The sequence below is a fragment of the Macrotis lagotis genome, chromosome 2, assembly GCF_037893015.1.
Source record: "Macrotis lagotis isolate mMagLag1 chromosome 2, bilby.v1.9.chrom.fasta, whole genome shotgun sequence".
Lineage (NCBI taxonomy): Eukaryota > Metazoa > Chordata > Mammalia > Peramelemorphia > Peramelidae > Macrotis > Macrotis lagotis.
In genome coordinates, this window is record NC_133659.1 from 12,758,503 (window position 1) to 12,782,471 (window position 23,969).

Consider the following 23,969-nt stretch of genomic DNA (forward strand, 5'->3'; position numbering starts at 1 on the left):
GATTCAGTTAGGGAGCCCAAAAAAGATCACTACCATTCATGCCACTTTGCAGAAGGAAGACACATCGGTTTCTAAGGGGCCCGCTGGAATCAGAGTCCTCTGATCTTTCTAAATTTAAAAGAGCTTTTCTGGTGCCTAGCAGGTGACTGACTAGACATTTGTGAGGGTCAACAGATTATAAAAAAAACTATTCTTTACAAAGGAAGGAATTTTCTAAACTGAAACTTCAATAGAGTAGGCTCAAGGAGGTCTACTTTGTCTTCAGAACAGATCAGAATTATCTGCCAAATGGAAGTCTACTGATAACTGATACATATCAAAATTTGCAAAGAACCTTTATTGGATTTGGGTTTTGTTTTGTTTTTTTTTTTTCTGTGGTGAGGTGATATAATGGATAGAGCACTGGACTCAGAGTTAGGAAAACGATCTCAAATATAGTCTCAGATATGACCAGCTGTGCAACCCAAGACAAGTTATTAAATCTCTCTATCTCAGTTTCCTCATCTGTAAAATGAGGGTAATCGCATCTCCCCATTTCATTTGCTTTTTTTTTCATGTAAAAAAGACACAAGTGCAATTCAAGGTGCCTGGAGGTGCTGGAAGTTAGTGATTCTGAGACTCCCCCAGTGATACCTTGAAGCCCCCAGAGCAACTGTTTCTTTGGAAATGCCACTTTATTTTAATAAACATGGAAAAGATGGCAACAAGCAAAACAACAATTTCTTCAAGCATAAGAATAATAAATAATTGCTTTCTGTACTTTAGGATGGATCACATGCAAGTTAAAAGCAGCTTCATCCAGTTTTTCATACATTTGATTCTAAAAGACTTAGACAAACCAGTGATGACTCCATCACCTTTGTCTATCTGTAGCCAAGGAATGCTGGATGGATGTGAGTTAGGAGGAGCAGGAGCGCCCCCGTGTGGCTAAAGGGAAAGTGATGGATTGTACAGCCTTAAGCCTCTTTTAATAGCCTTATTGGGTCATTCCAGGGGCAGAGATTTGATTCAATTCTATTGTGCTTCCTTAAAAAAAATAAAAGTTAAAATATGAGTCATGCTTATCTCTGACTCAGATATTATAAATGTCTCAGAAAAGCACAGTGGTATAAATTCAAAGATGCATCCTATCTCCAAGTCGGGGAAAACATTCATCAGAAAGAAGACTTCTGGTTCCTGGCTCCTAAAACAAAATAAGGAGCTATGGCTACACCCAGTTAAACTCAGCCTCTACCTGTTTAATGTGTAGGTTGTCCTATCATCATCCTCCACGAATCTGCCCAAGATGCCCCATCATACACACACACAACTGTACATAGTAGAGGCTCTTCCTGATGCAGAGCTCGGATCCCACATCCTTCATGAAGCCTTTCCTGATATGCCCAGCCCTGTCTCCTTTTTGAAATTACTTTGTAGATTAGAGATATGAGTGGAAAAGTGGGTTTGAGGCCACTTCTGAAAAACACACATCATAGCGCCTCTCACTAGGCCAGGAGATTGCCTAAGACTGCCTCAGACTGTTATGGCATCTATGCATATGAACATTCGGTCATTGGAGTTGGGTGTGCCTTTTTTGGAGACCCCATTTGAGAGGTCCTTGACAAAGATGCTGAAGTGGTTTGCTATTTCCTTCTTTGGCTCATTTTACAGCTTAAGAAAATGAGGCAAACAGGGTTAAGTGATTTACTCAGGGTCATATAGCTAGTAAGTATCTGAAGCCAAATTTAAACTCAGATCTTCCTAACGCAGGTCTAGTGCTCTGTCCATTGTGCTACCACTCAGTTGTCCTTTACTTATATGTGTGTTTATATCATATTTACATAAATATTATACCATATATATGTGCACATGAGTCTACTTCTAAGCACACATATATGTAAAGATAGATCCATATCTGTTCACATTTGTGTGCACATATATTAGATAACAAAAATAAACCATAAGTTATGTTTATATGTATATAATAGATAATATAGCATATGGTATTCCATATTGTACATGCAACTTTACACACACACACACACACACACACACACACACACACACACACACAAAGATGGGTAAATTGACCCTACTTCAAATATGTTTTTCTTTTTTGTAACTTTCCCCACTTTTTCCAACTTCTGCCTTCTGGGACCCACAGAACCCATCTGACCTCAGCACCACCTTGGCTAAGTCACTTGGCCCTCTCTCCCCCACCCCCTGTTTCCTTCCCAGTACAAATGGAAGCTTGGCATCAATCAGGTGCCTTGATTCTAGTGTGATGTCATTAGGCACCTTTCCAGGGGTTAAAGAAAATGTATAGTGCCTCACCCAAGCCCCTCACTCCTTCAGCATTGAAGCACAACCCTCAGGCAGCCATCCCCCCCAAAATAGACAAAAGAATACAATATGCTTCTGATACACATGGAGGAAGGATGGATTGCTCACTATAAAAAAAAAAGATTTCCCAATGGGTTTTCATCTCCCAGTGCAAACCAAGTATAAGTAGTGGCTTTTTGCAAACTCCCGCAAGCCTGGTAGTGACCTTTCATCTAAACCTTGAAATTTAGAGAAGATGGAAAATGGAAAATCAGACAGAATGGTTACACTGGTCAGCCCTGTCAGGTAGACAGAGGAGAGAAGTTAGAAAACAATTGGAAGCCATCCATTTCCTACCAATTATGGTGAGACAAGGTCCAAAAATGTAAACATTGTGCCTCTTGGGAGGACAATACAGAAACAGATGGTTGCCCGAACACTGTTAGAATATAGCCTAGACATTTGAACAGGCAGATGGAGCCAAGCAACTAAGACCCGGCCTTAACCAGATTTTTCATTTTTTAAAATTCAATAGCTTGTTTTTTCAATCACCAAGCATTTATTTCCTCTCTTCCCTATTACGCCCCCCCCAGTTTATGAAGAACAATAAAACTCATAAAAATACACATAATTGAGCAAATCAGCTATCTTCTTATAATTGGAAGACTGGGTAAATAATGGGGGGGGTAGGTGCCCTACTTCCCTCACAGTGAAGGAGCATCATGGAGAAAACAGGAAAAGTCTCTGGATTTGGAATCAAAGAATATGGCTTCCCCTCCAAACTCTGCTATGTGCTATCTTAATGAATGGAGGAAAGTCACCAAGATTGTGGGTTTCAAAGTGAGAGAAGAATGGAAGTGGCATAGTCAAAGAAATGAAGTAGGAGAACGTTCAATCACAAGAACAACTTGAAATTAGGCAGTTTCTGGAAAGGTCATAGTCCGACTTTAGACCGTCTTGGAAAAAAAAAAAGACCCACCTTATGCCGCCCACTCCTAAACATAACCTAAAGCTCTCAATCTGTAAGTTGTCATTTCTTCTTTTAAAAAAATGACAAAATAGCATCTTTCTTACAGGGAACACAAAGTTCTGCTGTGAACATACCCTGAGTAAAACTCTCAGTGTCTGTGTCTGCCTTTGTAGCAAAGGGACCATATGTTACCGAGTCACTGTACTGCCTTCCCCTAGTAACTTATCTCAGTATCTTTAAAGATATTAATCTCTCGGTCTCTCTCTCTCTCTCTCTCTCTCTCTCTCCTTCCTTCCCTCCCCCCATGTCTGTCTGTCTGTCTCTCCCATACACACACACACACACACACTCATACACAATTTTACCTCATTTGTGGCACAGTGCCTAGCAGATAGTAGACTCAGAAAATGCTTATTTCCTTTCTGAAAACACAAAATTCTACAAGACAAATAATCTTACGAACTAGCAGGAGAGATCACTAATTCCCAGTGTATCCATTGAGCATCCCTTCCTCACTAGCTGTCAGACTTCGACAGAGCAAACAACCCAGAGGCTCTAGTTGCAAGACCCACTTTGGAATTTTCCCTGGTGGTGTAGTTTCTGGCAGGGCAACCACCCAAGTTCTTCTGACCCCACTCTACATGCCCACATCATCATCATCATCAATCATCATCATCATCATCATCATCACCATCATCATCATCAACCATGTTCTAACAAACATCAGACTTCAACTCTCCTCAGTCATATGTACAGAGTAGAGAGAATGTGCTTTTGGTCTGCCTGGAGCAGCCTCTAGGTTGAACCACATTTTCTCTAAGGTTCCTTCTAGCTCTGATCAATCAACCAAACCTTTGATTGTGAAAGATTATGGTAAGAATATTCCCCTTGTCTTACCTTACTCCCTTTCCCTGAAGTCCCAAGTCTTAGCTCTCATCTCTTTACTCCTTATGTAGAAACCCCAGCCCTACTGTCTCAACCCCTAAAATGCTCAGTAAACTCTAAGAGTCATTTTCTAGCAAAATGTAAAGAGAGAAAAAATAAAGGCTAAGACAAAGGAGATGGTATAATGCCTTGGAATGAATATTGCTCTGGAGTCAGAGCATAGAAGTTCCAAACCTATATACAGAACCTGTGTTACCTGTGTGGCTTTCATAAGAAGGGTTTGCATTGGATAGCCCCTGAGCCTCCTTAAGGGTCTAAATCTATAATACTACACTCCTCTGATTTCCTGGGGGAAGCCTGAGGACATCAGAATGCTGTGAGATTGGTGTCTGATGTAATTGTATCAGATGTATTGTGGACTTGAAGGCAAAGAACCACAGGGAGGAAGCTTTGTTGCCCAATCCAGGCTGGTGGGAACAATCCTCCAAGGAGTCTACTTGCCAGCAGCCAAGAATAAGTGAAGGGTGTCATGAAAGATGAACTCTTGTTAAGCTGCAAAGCCAGTCTTGCCAAGAGATAGAAACAAGTTACAGGGAAGCAGGAACTCACTGATGAGTTTTAATGAGTTCCCCAAATCCTGAAGCCCCAGAGGAATTCTCCCAACTCTGGAGGCAGGAAGAGGGGGTTCCAGTACTTAAAAATATCAACAAAATTCCATGCAAGCTACAGAGGCCAAAGTCTCTGTGATTGGGGACCCATTGGAGGTTTCCTCACTCTGGCGATCTTTGTTAAAACAATGTCATTCCGACCCTTCCTCTCACAAGCTGTCACTTCTCTATCAGTTCCTGTATTAAATGAAGCTGCATAGAAGAGAACAGAGAATGACCCAATGGTTTCTTTATTTGCCTCATAATCACTAGTGAATATAATATCAAGGAGAGAGTGCTGGCTTTGAAATCAAGACCTGGGTTTCAATTCCACAGCTGATACTGTGGTCATCCCAGTGTGAGGTGCCCAAAGGCTGGTACCATGCACTTGGCCTTCTTTGTTTCCCTCAAACAGTAAACACTGAAAAAGATCTTGTTTGATTAACTGACCAATCGGGTGATCAGGGAAAGTTTACCTAAACTCTCTGAGGCTCAGTTTTCTTACATATCAAAATGGGGGAAAAAAAAACCTAGAGCACCAAAGAACCTCCCCAGGTTGTTGTCAGACTCCATGAAGATCATGTGTCTAAACCACCTGGAAGACTTGAAAACACTATGGAAATGGGAACTATTATTAGCACTCCTTTGCAGGTTTATTAAAGGAAATCCATTGATAAGTGATTTGTGGTTTGGCATGGGTCTTTGAATACATGTTCTGTATTCACTGAAGGCTTGGCCTGTCTTATCTGGGGAGCCGGGGTTGGCATGTTAACACAGGCCCTATAAACTTGCTGCCTCTCTCATTGTCAAAAAAAACTTTAAAGAGAGAGAGGAACAATGGTAATATAATGTGACATGATGTGATAAGAAAAAATAAGATCATATCATATAAATTATATAACAATATTTATACTATATAATTAGTATAATTTATATATGATATTATATTTGATCATAGATTTAGAACTAGAAGGGATCTCAGAGGCAATTTAGCTCAAAATGGAGGAGGGGTCATACAGAAGAGGAAACTGAGGCCCAAAGAAGCTGCCCATGTGTCCATGGTGATACAAGTCACACAGAGACAAATAATTAGTCACTAAGAATTAATTACTAATAATTCCAAAGTCAACACTCATTCATCTGCTTCGCCGTTATGGTAAACCCCAAAGTGGGTTGCTTGAGCCATGAACGCCCGGGTGTGATCACACAATGAGCCTAAAAAGCAGAGAAACCCCAGTGGCATCAGAGATTTGTAGCCAGAAGAAGAGGAAGAGACAGATTACAAGATAATAAGCATGGCAATACAAGCAGCTAAGCAGAGCAATCAGCCACAAGGAGCTCCAAGGGTTAGCCTTTAGTGAGATGGAGGTACCTAGTCTGGGTTGCCTTCTGGGATCCATGAAATTTAAATCCACACAAACATGCTTATATGTACAAAAGACAAACCCACACCCACATATATACAGAGAGGATTGTATTTCTATATAATTAGTTTTCCTTATAATCCCAAGTATTTGAAATTTAACATGATTTCTCTAGTGAATCATATTGCAAATTCCAAACAGCGACCTGAAATCCAATTCATCACTTATTAGCAGTTACTCCCTTTTCCCATGATTCATTTGGATGCAAATTATACTAAAAGACTGAATCTTGGAAAAGAAGTGAGACCAAAAGCTCTGAAGACTTGGGCAAGAAGCTATAGGGTTCAGGGCCACAAGGGCACATGGTATTTTCTTCACTGCGGACAGCCGAAGGCCCGGGTACCAGGAGAAAGGCAGAGCAGAGAAGTGGGAAACTGATAAGAAAGGGGTGAGATAAATGCAAAACATACTTTAAAGGCATTTGAAAGTAAATAAAATATGGGAATGTCAGGTTCCTGGTCAGGGATGGAAAACATCTACCAGTGCTTGCGGAGAACATCAGGATTGTCACTGGAAAAGGTAAAAAAAAAGTCCTGTTTGAAATGAAAGAAAAAATGAAGGGCATAGAGATTGCAAATCTTAAATTAAGGAGTTTGATTCTTTGTACGATGAAGACTACTTAACTGGAGGGCTAGATCTAGGAAAGGAAGTTGTGGCCACAAAAACTGCTTCATTAAGAACAAGATGGGGGCAGCTAGGTGCGCAGTGGTTAGAGCACCGGCCCTGGAGTCAGGAGGACCTGAGTTCAAATCCATCCTCAGACACTTAATAATGACCTAGCTGTGTGGTGCTGAGCAAGCCACTTAACCCCATTAACTTGCAAAACTAAAAACTAAAAAAAATTTTTTTTTAATTTTTAAAAAATTAAGAACAAGATCATTTTGAAAGAGTTACTGGATGAAGGCGACTGGGAGAAGGCTACACATACAATTTCTTTCAATTTCCACAAACATTTCACCACATCTTTCATGCAGTTCTTGTAGATGAGATGGAGACATGTGGGCTAGAATAGATGATAATTATTTAACTGCACTTAGACCTGACTCAGTGGCTTCCCTGTCTTCCTAGCCAAGATGGTGCAGTGGATAGAGCACCAGCCCTTAAGTCAGAAAGACCGGAGTTCAGATCTGGCCTCAGACACTTGACTTCTTCTAGTGAGGTGACTTTGGGCAATTTATTGAACCCTGATTGCCTCACATCCAGAGTCATCTACAGTTGACCTGATTCCTATTTGGTCACTGGACCCAAATGACTCTGAAGGAGAAAGTGAGGCTAGGGACAGGACAGCACCCCCCTCACTCAAATCCAATTCACGTGCTTGTCATGGAATCACCTCCTTGATGTCATGATCTTCTTTGAGAATAAAAGGTAAATGCCAATTTGCCTTACCTTGTATAGGAAGCTTTCTCAAACTCCTCATATTTCTACTAATTATTTCTTATTTATTCTGAATATAGTTTGCTTTGTAGATTTTTGTTTGTATGCCATCTCTCCATTGTGTTGGAACTTTCCTTTGTCTCTCTTTTGTGTGTGTGTGTGTGTGTGTGTGTGTGTCCCCAGTGCAGGGGCTGACCCATTGTAGATACTCAATATTTATTACTTGACTGATTGAAGCTGTTGAGATTAAAATTGACCCTGGATCATTTTCTTATTGGTCCTCTTTATAAGTAATTGATCTTACCCTGTAGCTGCTTAAGTCATGGTCCTTTGTTTCTCAACCTGGTTTAGAATTCAGCTGACTTGTAATGAGTTAAGTTTAAAAATTCAGCTCTTCTCTGAAAAAATTTTGCTGACCTTGGGAAATGTGTGTGAACAGAAAGGGAATTGGGCCGGATATCTTCACTCCATCAAGTTATCCTTCAAGGATGTCTGGTTTCTATTCAAAAGTCTGGGCTGCCATCTTGTACCTGAACTCAAACAGAGAAGACGTCTTAGTTTCATGAGATAAGAGCAAGGGGATTATTGCTAGGCTCCTTTTACCAGATTTCCCACTGATCATATTGTTCCCTGAGTCTCAACTTTATAATCATTTGTACTAAATCCCATGTTGGCCTCTAATCTATTCTATTCTTTTTTATGCACTTCCCAAACCCTATATAAGGGGAATTGTGCTTTTGCTCAGGGGTTTTTGCATTGATGGAAGCATTTCATGGACCCATTTACTGATAGTTAATAAGCCTCTGCTTATAAACATTATCTTGCTCAGAAAGATGCTTCAGTTTACCTTTTTGTCAAATCTCATTTGTGATGGGTGATATGAAGTCCTTGCAATTCCTCATTTACAGAATATGGGAACCAGACTGAAAGATCTCTTAGATCTCTTTCAGATCTAAATCCTAGGACCCTGTGATCCTATCCCAACACCAGCATGGACATCTGTGTTCTCTCAGAAGTCCATGACATCAAGGAGTGAAGGCAGACTGTGTGCTAAGTCACCAGTCTCACTTTCTCCTCCAGAACTATCTGGGTCCAGTGGCCAGATATGGATCAGGATGAATAGCAATGGCCCTGGATACGAGAGAGCAGAGCAGAGACTGCTACCCCAAAACAGGAAAGCAGCCAAAGAATCATAATTGGAACACCCCCCCCCCAGGCATGGCTGGGACCAAAATCCTTAAAGAGAATTCCTGCCCTGCTGGATGACAGTAGACAATGGAGGGGGGCATGTCTGACAAGCTCTTTGCCAAGCCAGGAGATGTCAGGATGGTGGAGCCTGGTGAAAAATAAGCAGATGTGCATTGCATTGGCATGCCCTTCTCGTGACAAATTTGGTTGAATTTATGTCATTTGTACACAGCATCTGTGGTTATTTTGATCCCAGAAATGGAGCTTTGAGATCAGAGGGTGAAAGGCAGTATGGAAGGAGACAATATTGAATTGAAATTCTCAGCAGGCTGTCAACTTGTGACAGACTGTGGGCGCAATAAAAAAAAAAGTGCTGGTGACTGAGAACCCTTCCTTCCTTGGACCAACCTCCACCATCTTGGTGTAGAGATAAAAGAAACACCAATGAGTCAATGAGAAATTTGTGCTCAGCCTCCAAAATTTAAGGTAAGGACAAAATGCAGTTTGAGAACTCAAGGCAAAGAAGTGCCTCATCTGAACCAACCTGCTCAGAAAGGAAACCTTCATAGAGGCCAGATAACACAATAGGTCAGACAGGTTAGAAGTGGGAGATAGGGTAATATACATTAAGACCCCCTGGGTAATATTACTAGTGGAGCTGTGGGGTCAGTCCAACCATTTTGGAAATTAATTTGAAGTAGGCAAATCAAAAACCTAAAATATCCCAGAGATTCCCCAGCTAGGATGTGTGCCTTAAGGAGGTCATTGTAAAAAGAAAGACTCAATAGGGACAAAGTAGATGCCCATAAATTAGGGAATGACCTGATGAATTCTAGTACCATAAGAAATGATGGATATGATGAACAGAGAACCATGGAAAAGCTTACCTGAGCAATTCAAAATGAATGTGGGCAGAGCCAGGAAAACAAAATGCACCATGACTACAACAACGTAAATGAAAAGAACAACTATTCCCAAACAATCTAAAATGAAGATTTTGAAATAAGAAACATGGTTTTGTTTTCTTTGTAACCTCTACACCAGTGGTATCAAATTCTATTAGAAACAAGGGCCACTGAACATTACAATATGCAAACTCTGTATTAACTTACAAAATCACATATTAACTTTATCTATGTTTTATTGCATTTTAATTATCTTGTCAAATATTTCCCAATTACATTTTAATCTGGTTTCAGTCTCTGAGAGCCCTGGGCCTACAATGAATTGATGTGTCTGACACCTCTGCTTTACACTTATCTCAGGATCTGGTACATACTAAATTAATGAATTTTTATTAACTGATTGACTATGTTCCTGTATTTCCCAACATAAGGACTTGTAATTCTTCCTGGGGATTGGTCCAGGACACAAACCTGGAAGTACCATGTTACACTCCTCATCAGTTCTCACGTAGACAGAGTCTTCCTCCCTGTGAAAAGCTATGAGCCACCTTAGTCATTGCACCCAGGCCATCCCATGAAAAGGCACACAACCACTGTGTCCTTTGTTTAACTCCAGTTCCAATATTAGCCTCTAACTTCAAAGCAATAAGAGTATGGAAAGTAGGCCTCTGATAATATTTTCAACTCCTTGTCAGTTGAGATAACACATGCAAAACACTTTTCAAACTCAATAGGCTATAACATACCATGGAGATATGTGTTTCTTTAGCCATGAAGTCCATTGAGGTACCCCCATTAGCCCAAGTGGGAAAGGGGAGCCATTTTTTCTCAAGTCAGAGACCTAGGCAATAGAATTCTCTTTTCCAGGCACCCACCACCGAACAAGTGAAAAGGAATGAGGATGTCAGACCAAAAAACCAGTTCCTTCTGATTTATAATCAGATGCTCCTTCAAATAGTGTGGGGCCAAAATTTTTACTGTTGTCTCTACCACTTGCTGTATGGACAGATGTAATTTCAAGAGAACTGTAATGAGGAAATGACTTTTATTTTTAGTTTTTGCAAAGCAGTGGGGGGCTAAGTGACTTGCCCAAGGTCATACAGCTAGGTAATTATTATGTATCTGAGGCTGTATTTGAATTCAGGTCCTCCTGACTCCAGGGCTGGTACTCTATCCACTCTATCCAGCTGCCCCAGGGGAATAACTTTTTTTTTTTATTTTTGAAGGCAAATGGGGTTAAGTGGCTTGCCCAAAGCCACACAGCTAGGTAATTATTGAGTGTCTGAGACCGGATTTGAACCCAGGTACTCCTGACTCCAAGGCCGGTGCTTTATCCACTGGGCCACCTAGCCGCCCCTGGGAATAACTTTTTAAAAAAAGAACTTTAATATCTGATTGAATGGGTTTCTACTGAAGTTATTAATGTGAGCATTGGATCAAAATCTTGCTCACAGTTTTATCAAACCAAGGCTACCATTTCCCCAAATTATTGCATCTCAGATGAGCAAGGAGTTTTGATTCATCCAATCTGACCCATACTGGATAAGAATCCCCTCTACAATATACTGATAAGTTGTTAGAGAGGCTTAATTTGAAGGGGGAACCCCTTATCTCCCAAGCTAGTCCATTTCTGCCTTTAAACAAGTCTAATTATTAAGAAGTCTTTTCTAGACATCAACTCTAAATTAGCCTTTTTGTACCTCCACCCATTGCTTCTCATCCTATTCTTTGGAACCAATCAGAGTAAGTAATCACTCTTAAAGAAGACAGGTGTTTAGATACTTGAAGACAACTACTACAATGCACCTGAGTCTTCTCTTCCCTGCCTCCTGGTACATGAGCTTGAGATATGCCAAAGCATTCTTGCAAGAATCTGGAGCAAGCCATATCATGGAAATCCTGTTCCTATGCCTTCAAGTATCTAACAATGCATGAAAATGTGAACACTCCCATGTCCAATCTAGTAACTATGTCATAGGGAATTGTCCAAAAGTTGATAAAGACTACAGAAGTGTCCAAAAATGGAATCTGGGCCCCTTCCTTAGAGGTCTTTAAACCTGTAAAAGCTGAATGAGCACTTGCTGAGTATGTTCTAACGAAGATCCTTTCAGGGATAAGTGGAAGTGGCCACTGAGGTCTGTTCCAATGGCAAATTCTATGAGACCCACAGAGATTCAGCAATGTGCACAGGATCACAGGTAAAGTCCATACCCAGATCTGAACTCCAAGCTTAGCCCTCTGTCCATTAGGGTACCACTGTGTATCATACTTCCTTCATATTCCTATGGTTATCTGGTACATAATAGGCAATTAAGAAATATTTGGTGATGTTGTCTGACACAGGACATGTGCTGTACATCACTGTAGAGCCTCCATTTCTGCCTGAGCTACAGAGAAATAATGCTTGGCAACTTACGTAAGAGGTCTAGCTTGGGAAATTCCAACGTGTTTCTCTAAGGAACTCACAGCATCCTCTCTGTCTGGAAGAATGCAGTCCTTGGTTTCTGAAATGGTGCAAATTTCCTGAATTCCTATTTATGAAACACATTCAATCCCACACAGGGACAGATGGTGGATCCTAAATATAAATTTGGTGGAAGTCTCTAAGAATCTAAATCTGAGATTATGTCAGAAGGAAAACGAATCGGTTTTGGATTAGACAGTGTCTCTCTTCCTCTGAGATCTTTTAATTATCAGCTGTGGTTGCAGTAAAATGATTCATCTGGGATCATGAAATAACATTAATAATGAGAATGAATTCATTTTCCCATCAATCTAAGGGACTCCTGGTGATAGATTCTCTTTACCAGGGAGGGTAAAAAAGACAATGATGGACATCGATGCAGGAAAACCTGAATTCAAATCTGTGCTTAGTCACTAATTAGCTAAGGGATCCTAAGCAAACCACCTCTGTCTGCCTCAGTTTCATTATTGGAAAAATAGAAATAACAATAGTGCCTATCTCCCAGATTGCAAGGGTAAAATGAAATAAATATTTATATTTATAGACTTATCATAATAGCAACAATAATATAATAATAAAATATAAATATTTCCGATCATCATAAAATACTTGGCAAACCTTAAAGACTATATAAATGTGAACCACTGTTGTTGTTTTTGCCAAAATCAATTAGCACTGAATCATGAAATTATACTTTTAGTGAATACTCTGAGATACAAGCCTAAGTGACTTGTCCAAGATCACTCGACTAGCATCCATCAAATGATAGCCCTGAGCTGTGCTTTCCCGACTTCCTCCTGACTTCCTTTCCACTTTACCCTACTACCACTCAATAATGATGAGGACAACATTGATAATTATTATCTTATCTAATTGAACTCCATCAAGGAAAGAAGATGAGATGAACAATAACCACTCACATCTATATGGCACTTCAAAGCTTTATTTACAAATTTCCCACTGACATAGCAAATCTGTGGTTGTGGCTGGTTTTTTGGTCCAATTTTGTACATGAGAAAACTGAGACTAAAATATATTCAGACATTGCTTTTGATATCTGAGGTAGAATTCAAACCAGGATCATGACACTAATCAACATGAATCAAGCATGGCCATGATGAGATTCTATTGAGTTCTATCAGACAAATTTTGAAATACTTCTTTCATGATTTTCATAAAGGAAGCCTTGCTTCTCAATGATCTTTGTCCCAAATATTTGTTTCTTCTTCTTCAAAAAGACATTAAATTGTTGAAAAAAACAAATATTCACCAGTGTTGGAAAGCTTGGTATCTGGTAAGATTTACCAAATATGTTCACGGTATGAATTATGACATTTTAATTTGCTACTTTAAAAATGAAGACCTAAGACTGAGGAAAACCTTGATTTTTATTCAAAAATGATACACCATTTGAAAATTATTCTTCTAAGACTCTTCTACCTGAAAAAGTGATATGAAGGACTATTTTAAAATTATAACTTTAGAATTTTCTGGAATCACTCAATTTCGGAGTTTAGATGAAATAGTCATGTCTTCTAATGCCTAAAATAATTATCGACAGTTAAAGAGGACACGCTTTCAACAGGAGAGTTTAAGATGCAGCATTCTGTAATGGAAAGAGGATTTGATTTGGCCATAGGCAACCTGAATTCAATCTTGCTTTTGTCACCCACAAACTTTGTGACCTTGAGCAAGTCAGCCCGCTTCTCTGGTCCTCAGTTTTCGTCTCTATGAAATGGGGGAGTTGAACTGTATTATCTGCCAGAATCTTTTGTGTCTGAATCTCTGATTTTTCATCCTTGTAGCATATAAACCTAGACAGAAATTCATTGAGCTCTATCCAATTAAATGAGGGAAAAATCGAGCACATAACCTTAGCTATTTCTACATTCCACCACACCACAGCATCACATATCACTTGCAATCAGAACATTTATATAGATTTTTTTTCAGATATATTCTGTTAGAGTAACACCACAAAGGGAATCTAGACATTCCAAAATATTCCTCTGATAAGCCACTCTCTAATCCCCTAAACATTTCCCTTTATGAATCAATATAGACCAAAATATCCCCATGCTAAACCATGTTGAGAATGCCAAAATACTCCCTTTTGTGTCCCCCATATGACCATGTCATTAGTCTATCTAGACATTTCAAAATAATTTTCAATGGGCCAACTTAAAATTGTCCAAATATTCTATTAACCACATTCAGATTCAGGACCCTTTTTGACAACACTGTAAAAATTTCAACATTGTAAATATTAAAGAAAGATGATAGCAAATAAAATAGGATAAACAATGAGACTGGACCTTCAATTTCACTGATAGAAAAAAATTCTCATATTAGGAGAATTCCACCAATCCACAGACTAGCAGCATTTCTACAATGTACAATTTAAGAGTTGTGTCAAATACCAAGAGATTAAGTCACTTAGGCAGGGTCATTTAGCCAGTGTGTGTCAAAGACAGGACCTGAACCTAAATTTTCTTGACCCCAAGGCCAGGTCTCTAACCATCATACCAAGCTGCCTCTTCACAAATCAATAGCAATAAGCAAATGAACTCATGCCTTCAGAAACAAGACTTCTCTCTATAACAGAAGTGTTATTTTATTAGCATTTTGAACAAGATTTCTTTTTATTGGATTGAATATTTGTTCGTTTTTTTTCTTTTAGGTACATACCACCAAAGCAGTCTTGAAACAATTGAGACATATAACGCACATTTTCTCTGACATTTGCCATTAATAAAAACCTCTCTTGGTTTCTATTTACATGCATTGCTACTCAAACCAAAACTCTTTCACATTATCTTCCAGAAAACATTTTCACTGTTCAGAAGCCACAGCATGAAGTGACAAGAGACCAAAACACTCCCCAAAGGCCAATAACTGTTTCACAAAGAAGCAATAATTTAAATGAGGAGAGCAAAGCCCTTGACATCCCTGCAGCAGGGCTAGGAAGCAGCACTTGGAAAATTAAATTTTAATCTAGAAATTTAATTTGGAATCCATTTACCTCTCTTGGCTTACAGTTGTGATTGCAATGCTTGGAAGTGTCAGCAAAGGTAGAGTGGTAGGTCTTGAAATGCTATCACCATCAGGTGTCCGGGCTCTTTCTGACTGTCTCTGGGATAGCGGGGGCAACTGGAGGTTCCCAGAGCAGCATCTTCTCCCCCTCCAGAGATCAATTCCTAGGGTGTTACTGGAGGAGCTGTAAGATTTACTCAGGTTGCATTCCAAGTAATCCTTAACATTCTAGAATAAAAAGAAGAAAAAAAAGAGAAAAAGGAAACAGTCAATTATGAATATAATGCATATTTCACTGAGTAAAATAAATTGAACCCAAAGACCAATCCTCACAATGGCTATGATGTATAAATGGAAAGATCACAGAAGCAAAATCCATCATACCACATTAGGGGAAAAAATCATTGACAATCCCAGAGAAGAGAGAGTTGAAGATGCTCCCTCCTTCATGGCAGAGAAGTAGGGGATTAAATATTCTATATACACAACAAGGAGAGAGCATCTCTTAGCATGTCTCCTCTTGGAATTTCTTTGGTTTTTCCATTATTCAATGTTGGACTTCCTTTCTGTGATCTTTCCATTTATATTTTCTGGCAATTGTGGTTATTAATCTTTGGCTTCTGTTTATTTCATTCTATGGTTCATAGCATATTCATATTCATTCTGGTCCTATAAGTTCAAAGTCTCCCCAATTCAGAACCCTTTCTTCTAAACCATTATCTGATTTTCTATCTTGAGAATATTTCTGCAAAATCTAGGCATGTATCTCTAATGTATAAGCATAATCAACATAAACATAATTCTCAGGAAAATTGCAACCTTAGGCCTAAATCAATTATAGTTAATTATCAATTATCTCTAGCAAATTTGCAAGCCCTGTCTGATCTCTGAATCCCAGAATGCCTTCAGGAAACTTTCCACCACTCATCAGTTAGCAAATATTCAGGGAATGAACATTAATTTTAATATTAGCCTCAGGAAAGAGTAATACAGAATATAGATTTTCTGTTGCTAATAGTAATAGCAATAATAAATATCCGTCTGCTGAAGTGGGAACTATTTAGGGATATTTGAGGATTATCTACACAGTCAATCCTCAGCACCTTAATGGCCCGTTTTTTAAGAATTAATACTGTGATGGTTGTCAGCAAGAAAAATCTGGGGCTAAACCTCTGACCAAAATAGAAAAGAAGAAAGAAAAAACCTAGAGAAGGATAGAAAAAAGTCCAAGCTTATTGGCCCATGTCATCACCCAAGGGACCCTTAGCTAGGGAAACTAACAGCTATTACAATAGATGAGTTTGTCCAAGTCCCCTCCATTTTTTTTTCTTTTGACTTACACTTGTTATTTTGTGGGCACAGAAAGGGAACAGTTTCCACCAAACCAGACCAACAACTCTGGTGAAACTTGAAGTCTTAGAGAGTCACTTGGGGCCCCTGAGACTTGTCCGGAGTCATGAATCCAGTATTTATCAGAAGCAGGACTGGAATCCAGGTTTTCCTGACTCCAATTGCAACTGGATAGCTTCTGTCTTACTTTCTTTTTTAAATCTCCTTCATTTAATTCAAAATATGCTGGGGGTCTAGAATCCTTTCAGAAAAGGGACCAATTCTCCATCCTACCCATGCCAGCTTGGAATGCATCGTCACTTGACCATACTTGAGTTGATTTTACTATTCTAAGGACATGATGAAGGGAATGATCAATGGCAGAGGACATGGCTTGGGCCCCTTCTCAAAAATGAAGCCATACTAAAGGGTGGCTTATGTTGGTGGTCCACACTCAAGAGAATGAACATTGAAACTTTCCATACTCTGCTAGATCGATAGATAGAGAACTGGTGAAGCATATGTCTATATGATTTATATTACATAAATGCATGAACATACATACAAATATACATACATGCACATGTGTATCTATATCTTCATGTATATGTACCCTATTTTATAAAATGCTTATACTTTAGTTGTGCATGTGTATGACTGATACACAGGTACATTTATACACATATGTATGAATGTATGTATATGCTATTTAAGGTCTCCATCTGACTGCATATGGCAGTCTGACCATTTTGACATTCTTTTATTTCTTGACACCCCAAATAGACACTATAGACACTCCAAAAGGATAGCAAATTGGGCTCAAAACTGAACAAGATGGGTAGAACAGACTAGATTGTTTTTAATTCCTTTAATGTTTCCAGCTTTTGAGAGAAATGATTATTTTTCTTTTATATTGATAATCATTTGCTATGGGGAAGAGGCAGGACTTTTGCCTATCCTGTTTCTTCATTCCCTGTTCTGTCATATCAGCCCTTGAGGAATGGGGCCAATAATGAGATTGGATTGAACTTCCTCCTCAATCTTGTTCAGACTTCACCCAAGAAGGGAAGCCCATTGTGTTCTGCTCTGTTTGGGTGAGATGTAGTTCCTGTATCTAAAATGCCTAAGACTGGGGTCTAATCAAAATCACCACTCCTAGCCCTCCTTTAGAAAAGGTCCACCTCTCATTATAATATTCATTTTTATTCATTGTTAACTAATCAGAATTGATTTCCACCTACTCTAGGAATACCTACTATTCCAAAGCCATATAAGTATAAAAAAATCACCAGGATCCATCTTAGCTTTAAGAAAAATGGCCAAATGACTATCCTTCCATTAATTACTTGTTAGCCATAATAATAAACTGATTAATTACTCAGGAATTATGCTTCTTGAACTTCTTTTTTTTTTTTTGCAAGGCAATGGGGTTAAGTGGCTTGCCCAAGGCCACACAGCTAGGTAATTATTAAGTGTCTGAGGCCAGATTTGAACTCAGGTACTCCTGACTCCAGAGCTGGTGCTCTATCCACTGTGCCACCTAGCCTCCCCATCTTCTTGAACTTCTTGAACTGAAATGAAGGTCTATCTTTGAAATATCAATCCTTTTGGCATTTGTTTTTTTTTTTGTCTGTGAGATATGAATTATTATAGTCTCCATAGAAGAAAATATGAGGATCACCCAAAAGACAATGGAAGTGCTCTTGAACAGATAGCAACACATTACAAAAAGAAATTGCACATGAAAAGTTGTACAAAAGACAATCACTATACCGAGATAAGATCAAAATGGGTGCAGAATTTAGACATAAAAGGCAATATGATAAGCAAACTAGGAGAACAAGGAATAGTTTACCTGTCACATCTATGGAAAGAGAATCCGTTTATGACCAAGGAAGAGATGGAGAGTATCATTAAAAATACACTGGATAATTTTGATTACATTAAATTAAAAAGCTTGTACACAAACAAAACCATTGTAACCAAGATCAAAAGAAATGTAGTAAATTAGGAAATAATTTTTACAATTAGTATTTCCAACAAAGGACACATTTCTAAAATATATAGAGAATTGAGTCAAATGTATTAAAAAAAAATAAGCCATTCTCCAATTGGCAAATGGCCAAAAGATATGCAAAGGCAATTTACAGATGAGGAAATCAAAGTTATCCTTAGTCATATGAAAAATTGCTCTAAATCATTACTGATTAGAGAAACGCAAATTAAAGCATCTCTGAGGTACCATCTCACACCTCTCAGACTTGCCAATATGACCACAAAGGACAATGAACAATGTTGGAAGGGTTGTGGGAAATCTGGGACACTAATGTATTGGGGTGGAGCTGTGAACTGATCCAGCCTTTATGGAGAGCAATTTGGAATTATACCCAATGGGCAATAAAAATATGCATCCCCTTGTATCCAACAATACCACTTACTGGGTCTATATCCTAAAGAGATTATGGAAAAAGGATAAAAAGGATAAAAACATAATTTACACAAAAATACTCATAGCAGCTCTGTTTATGTTGACAAAGAACTGAAAAACAAGGGAATGGCCATCAATTGGGGAATGGTTGAACAAATTGTGGTCTATGTATGTCATGGAACACTATTGTTCTATTAGAAAGCAGGAGGGATGGGAATTCAGAGAAACCTGGAAAGACTTGTATGAACCGATGCTGAGTGAGATGAGCAGAACCAGAAGAACATTGTACACCCTAATAGCAACATGTCAATGATGATCAACTTTAATGGACTTTCTCACTCCATCAGTGCAAGAATCAGGGACAATTTTAGGGGATCTGTGGTGGAATATACCATTTGTATCCAGAGAAGGAAGTGTGGAGTTTAAACAAAGACCAAAGATTATTACCTTCAATTTTTTTTTAAAAAGTTGTCTTATATACTACATAATTTTGCTATCTCTAACATTTTATTTTTTCCTTAAGGATATGTTTTTTTTTTCCCTCAACACATTCAAGTTCAATCTCAAAGTAGAACATGGAAATAATGTAAAGATTATCAGACTGCCTTCTGTGGGGGGAGGGGGAGGGAAGGCAGGGTGGGGGGAAAAGTGTAAAATTCAAAACCTTACCAAAAAATTATAGGTAGAAACTACCATTGTATATAATTGGAAAGCAAACATGTATATTAAAAAAAGACAGACTCAAAGAAGTGGATGTAAGAAAAAAATCAGATGAATTGGAAAATAGCAAGACAGCAGGATCACCAAAGGAGAGCCAGTGAGCACTACTCAATGTATGAAAGAAACACAAGGAATGTCTCCAGCACATCTGAGATGAACCAAGAGAAGATAATGGACGGGAGCCACACAAGTTGCAGAGGCATACATGAGCTTGATTCAGCATCACTGGAGGGTCCACAAGTCCACTGATAGACTGGATAATATTTGACTGCATATATTTGGGTACCTAAAATACAAATAAAGATCCATCTTGACTTTGCCCTTATTTATGGACAAGAAGGAAAGAAGCATTTATATAGCTCCTATGGACCTCAGCACTGTGCTAACCCTTTAAATTATCTTATTTGAGCCTCACAACAATTCTCAGACATAGGTGCTATTATTCTTCTCACCACATAGTTGAGGAAACCAACACAAAAAGAGATTAAATAAGACACCCGACTAATAAATGTCCGAGATTGGTTTTGAACTCAGGTCTTCTTAGTACTAGACCCAGTGCTTTCTCCAATATGGTTACCTAGCTGTCCAAAATCCAAAGGCAGTGGTTGCTCTCTTTGGGTGAATACTGTGCGTTCCCACATCAACATCACTTCCAATTTCTTTAGAAGATGAACTAACTTCTATCCAAAGCAATTAGGAAATTCTGATCAGTAAACTAGGGAGATTTAAGTCACTTCATTCCAAATGGGCAGTATGCCTGTCTCTGATAGTCAGAACCAGAAACAAAGAGTCACTCAGCTCTGTTCTGTGTTTGTGTGTGTGTGTGTGTGTGTGTGTATTAATTAATCCAGGCTAAAAAGGATTGATCAGGATGCTGCTAATTAATTGATAGGGGCTTGGCTGGGAAAGCAGTCCCCAGGGCTTTGAAGAGTGTAGGGAGCAACATGTGAACACAGAGTGACAGATCATGGTTGGAGCCATGAGCAAAAGAGGGTTTGAGTGGTTCATTTGTGTGCACGTGTTCAGGTGGGGATTTTCAGTAGGTTTATGATAGGTTATCTTTCAGGGTAGATCCCCAAAAGGTTTCAGTTGTCCTTAGACCAAATCTGGACTAGGAGACATGGGGAGAATGGTGCATTAATTTAACGAACAGAGGCAGGAGTCCCTGGCATATAAATTCAAGCAGAGAAACTGAACGAGGTTTGGGACTAGGCACCCTTCCTACAGTCAGACAGATTTTATGTATGAATAGTATAGTTTTGAGCTCCCAGTTGGCTTTATATAAGGGGAAAAAACAGCACTTAGAAAACCCCAAACCAGAGAGTCAGAGTATCAGTGGTTCTATGAGACAACCTAAGATGGCAGCTGTCAGACGAAGAGTGATGACCATTTAGGGTAGAACAGGTCAGCATGTCTTTGTCAAAGAAAAAACCAAAACCAAAACTAAATGTGATGAGAGATATAACACATGATCAATTCTCTTGCAAATTTTAATCTAAGTATATTATCAATGTGGAAGATAAACTATACATTTTCAATTTCTACCTTCCTCTTAGAAGTCACTTAACTATTCCATTTAGATCAAGAATTAAAACAAATAGGGGCAGCTAGGTGGCTAAGTGGGTAGAGCACCAGCCCTGGAGTCAGGAGGACCTGGGTTCAAATCCGATCTCAGACACTTAATGATTACCTAGCTGTGTGACCTTGGGCAAGTCACTTAACCCCATTTACCTTGAAAAAGAATTAAAACAAATAAACTTCAAAATAAAATTGTACCTTTGCTCAATACCTTACTGCTCCAAATACTGCTTCAAATATTGACTTGTTTATTCTTCAATTTAACTTTTACGGATGGGCCAGTCTCTATCCTTATCAGAGCTCCTGAAACAGAACTCATCTTACTCTGGGATGCCCTTTAAGGTGTATAAGTGCTTTGCTTCCTTAACCCTGTCCTTGTGAAGCCTTATTTTCCAGTCTTCCTGATCAAGAAACCGCTTAATTCCTGCAAGATAATGCTACCCTTCACCTGCTCTAAAGACATCCCTAGTCTTGATTAAAATTTATTTGCCTCCAAGCAATGATTTTCTCTTGTACAAATGGATTGTCTCTGTGTGTGTGTGTGTGTGTGTGTGTGTGTGTGTGTGCGTGTGTGTGTGTGTGCATGAGAGAGAGAGAGAGAGAGAGAGAGAGAGAGAGTAGTGGATGAATAAGTTATATAATATCTCTCTCTAGTCCCTGATTCCTCCCTCCTGGTGTTTGTGCTGCATTCTACATCATAGTCCCCTGGCTCAGCAAGAGACCAGACTCATTTTTCTTCAACAATCAACCCATCATATGGGGCAAAGGGACTTGGAGCAGAAGTTGGAAGAAGCTGATTGAAAGCCAATTCCACCACATAATGCCTGTGGGGCCCTAGGAGATGAGTCTGTTGCTGTAGCCTCCATCTTGTTCTTTGTTGTTTTTTTGTTTGTTTTTTTATGTTTTTGCAAGGCAAATGAGGTTAAGTGGCTTGCCCAAGGCCACACAGCTAGGTTATTATTAAGTGTCTGACACTGGATTTGAACCCAGGTCCTCCTGACTCTAGGGCTGTGCTTTATCCACTGCGCCACCTAGTTGCCCCTAGTTCTTTTTTTTTAAATAAAAATTGATTCCACCCAAATATTTAGGGAATTTGTAAAACTACATGGGAATTCATCTCCCATTTCCTGAGTTACTTGATCACTAAGCAAGGGAATCATCAGAAACTTAGTTGTGTCCTTTTTCTCTCATTCTAACACAAACTCGATATACACAGCAAAGGGACTGAGAAAAGCAAGCCACATTTTTCAGTTCTTTTCCATGCTCAGTGGTAGGAAGGAGATCTTCAGCTACCTCAGAGATCATCCAATCCAGCCCCTTTGGTTTTAAAATGAGAAAACTGAGGCTTGAGGTTACACAGAGAGGATGTAGGAATCATAGATTTTGATTTGGAAGGGAACGTGAAGCTCATCTAGTTCCAGACAAGTAAACTGAAGCTCAGAGAAATGACCCAAAAGACTCCTGGAGGTAGGACAGAGCAGAAGTGAGACTTGAAGTCAATCATCTGACTCCAAATCTCCTCCCCACCACCACCACACAGAATCTAACACAGAGGCATTCTGGAGCAGAGAACTTTGCTTGATCTGGTATCAGGTGGCTTGGGAATGAGGAAGGAAGGGAAAGAAGAGAGGGTGGGAGGAGGAGGAGGAAGGATGGGAGGAAGGAAGGAAGGAATAGTGGGAGGGAAGGAAGGAGGGAGGAAAGAAGGAAGGAAGGAAGGGAGGGAGGGAGAGAAGAAGAAAAGGAGAGGGGAAGAGGAAAAGAAGGAAGCAAGGGAGAAAGGAGGGAGGAAGGAAATAAGCACCTATGTTGTTAAGGGACTGCCCAGCATGATGTGCCCAAATCAAAATAGATGCTGTGCTCTATGAACAAAGCAGAATTGCATTATCTCTGAAAAGATGTCAAGCCCTCTCCATCCCAAATGGTCATCTGGACTATTTGTGCCTACCTAAGTGTGGAACCTTCCAAGTTCATTTTGGTCTGCACAGACTCAGTGGGCCACACTGAACCGTGACCTAGTGATGTCATTTAGGTCCTCTTTGAGAATGAAGGCCAACCACCAACCAATATTCTCAGTTGCTGTGCTAAACACTTTACCAACATTATCCCCTTGAGGTGAGTGCTAGATATGGGCTCAGAAAAGCTGTGTTTCAGTCCTGCTTATGATGCCTACTCCCTTTAGAACCTTGGCAAAGTCATTTATTCATCCTGGGCCTCAGTTGACCTATGTATGTATAAGAAATGAAAGGGTTAAATAGGATGGCCTCTAAGTTCTCTTATATTCCTAAATCTAGGGTCTTAGGAAACATGGTCAGATTATCTCCTTGGATCTCCTCCCATAGCTTACTACCTGAGCACAAGACAGAAACGGGAAGAACAGGAAGAACCCTGAATGCGAGGCCTTACCTCATCAGCGGTCACTGTCATAACACTCCTGCTTTTCTTCATCCTAGACAGGAAGACAGGCCCCTGGGGTGATGCCTGTTATTCAACCCGGTTCTTCTGGCAGCTCTCCACACCTACAGGGAAGAAGGGAAGACCAAATTGACAGCTCAGTCCTATGGGGAAAGCACCAGCCTCTGGCTGCCTCACCTCCAGCTCACCTGGCGGAGGCAGTGGTGCTGTCAGCAGAGGAGGAGGGGGTGGAGGAGGAGGAGGAGAGCAAAAGTTCAAAGCCGACATTGTTGTTTCAGAATTTCTTTCCAAGATGTCAAAAACAC

At 39.6% G+C, this 23,969-nt stretch overlaps 1 protein-coding gene across 2 annotated transcripts in view; it reads right to left on the reverse strand.

Annotated features, from left to right (window-relative positions):
* PDE4B (phosphodiesterase 4B) overlaps positions 1–23,969 on the reverse strand; it is a 737,209-nt gene that overhangs the window by 589,474 nt on the left and 123,766 nt on the right. Inside the window, exons 2-4 of one of the 2 annotated variants that reach the window (XM_074221243.1) lie at positions 23,656–23,768; positions 19,877–19,957; positions 15,184–15,422 (exon numbers count right to left, since the gene is read on the reverse strand). In XM_074221243.1, the coding sequence (XP_074077344.1) occupies positions 15,184–15,422; positions 19,877–19,957; positions 23,656–23,697 (362 nt within the window). In that variant the 5' untranslated portion in view covers positions 23,698–23,768. The remainder of the gene's footprint in view (positions 1–15,183; positions 15,423–19,876; positions 19,958–23,655; positions 23,769–23,969) is intronic. The other variant, XM_074221244.1, reaches the window with a different exon arrangement.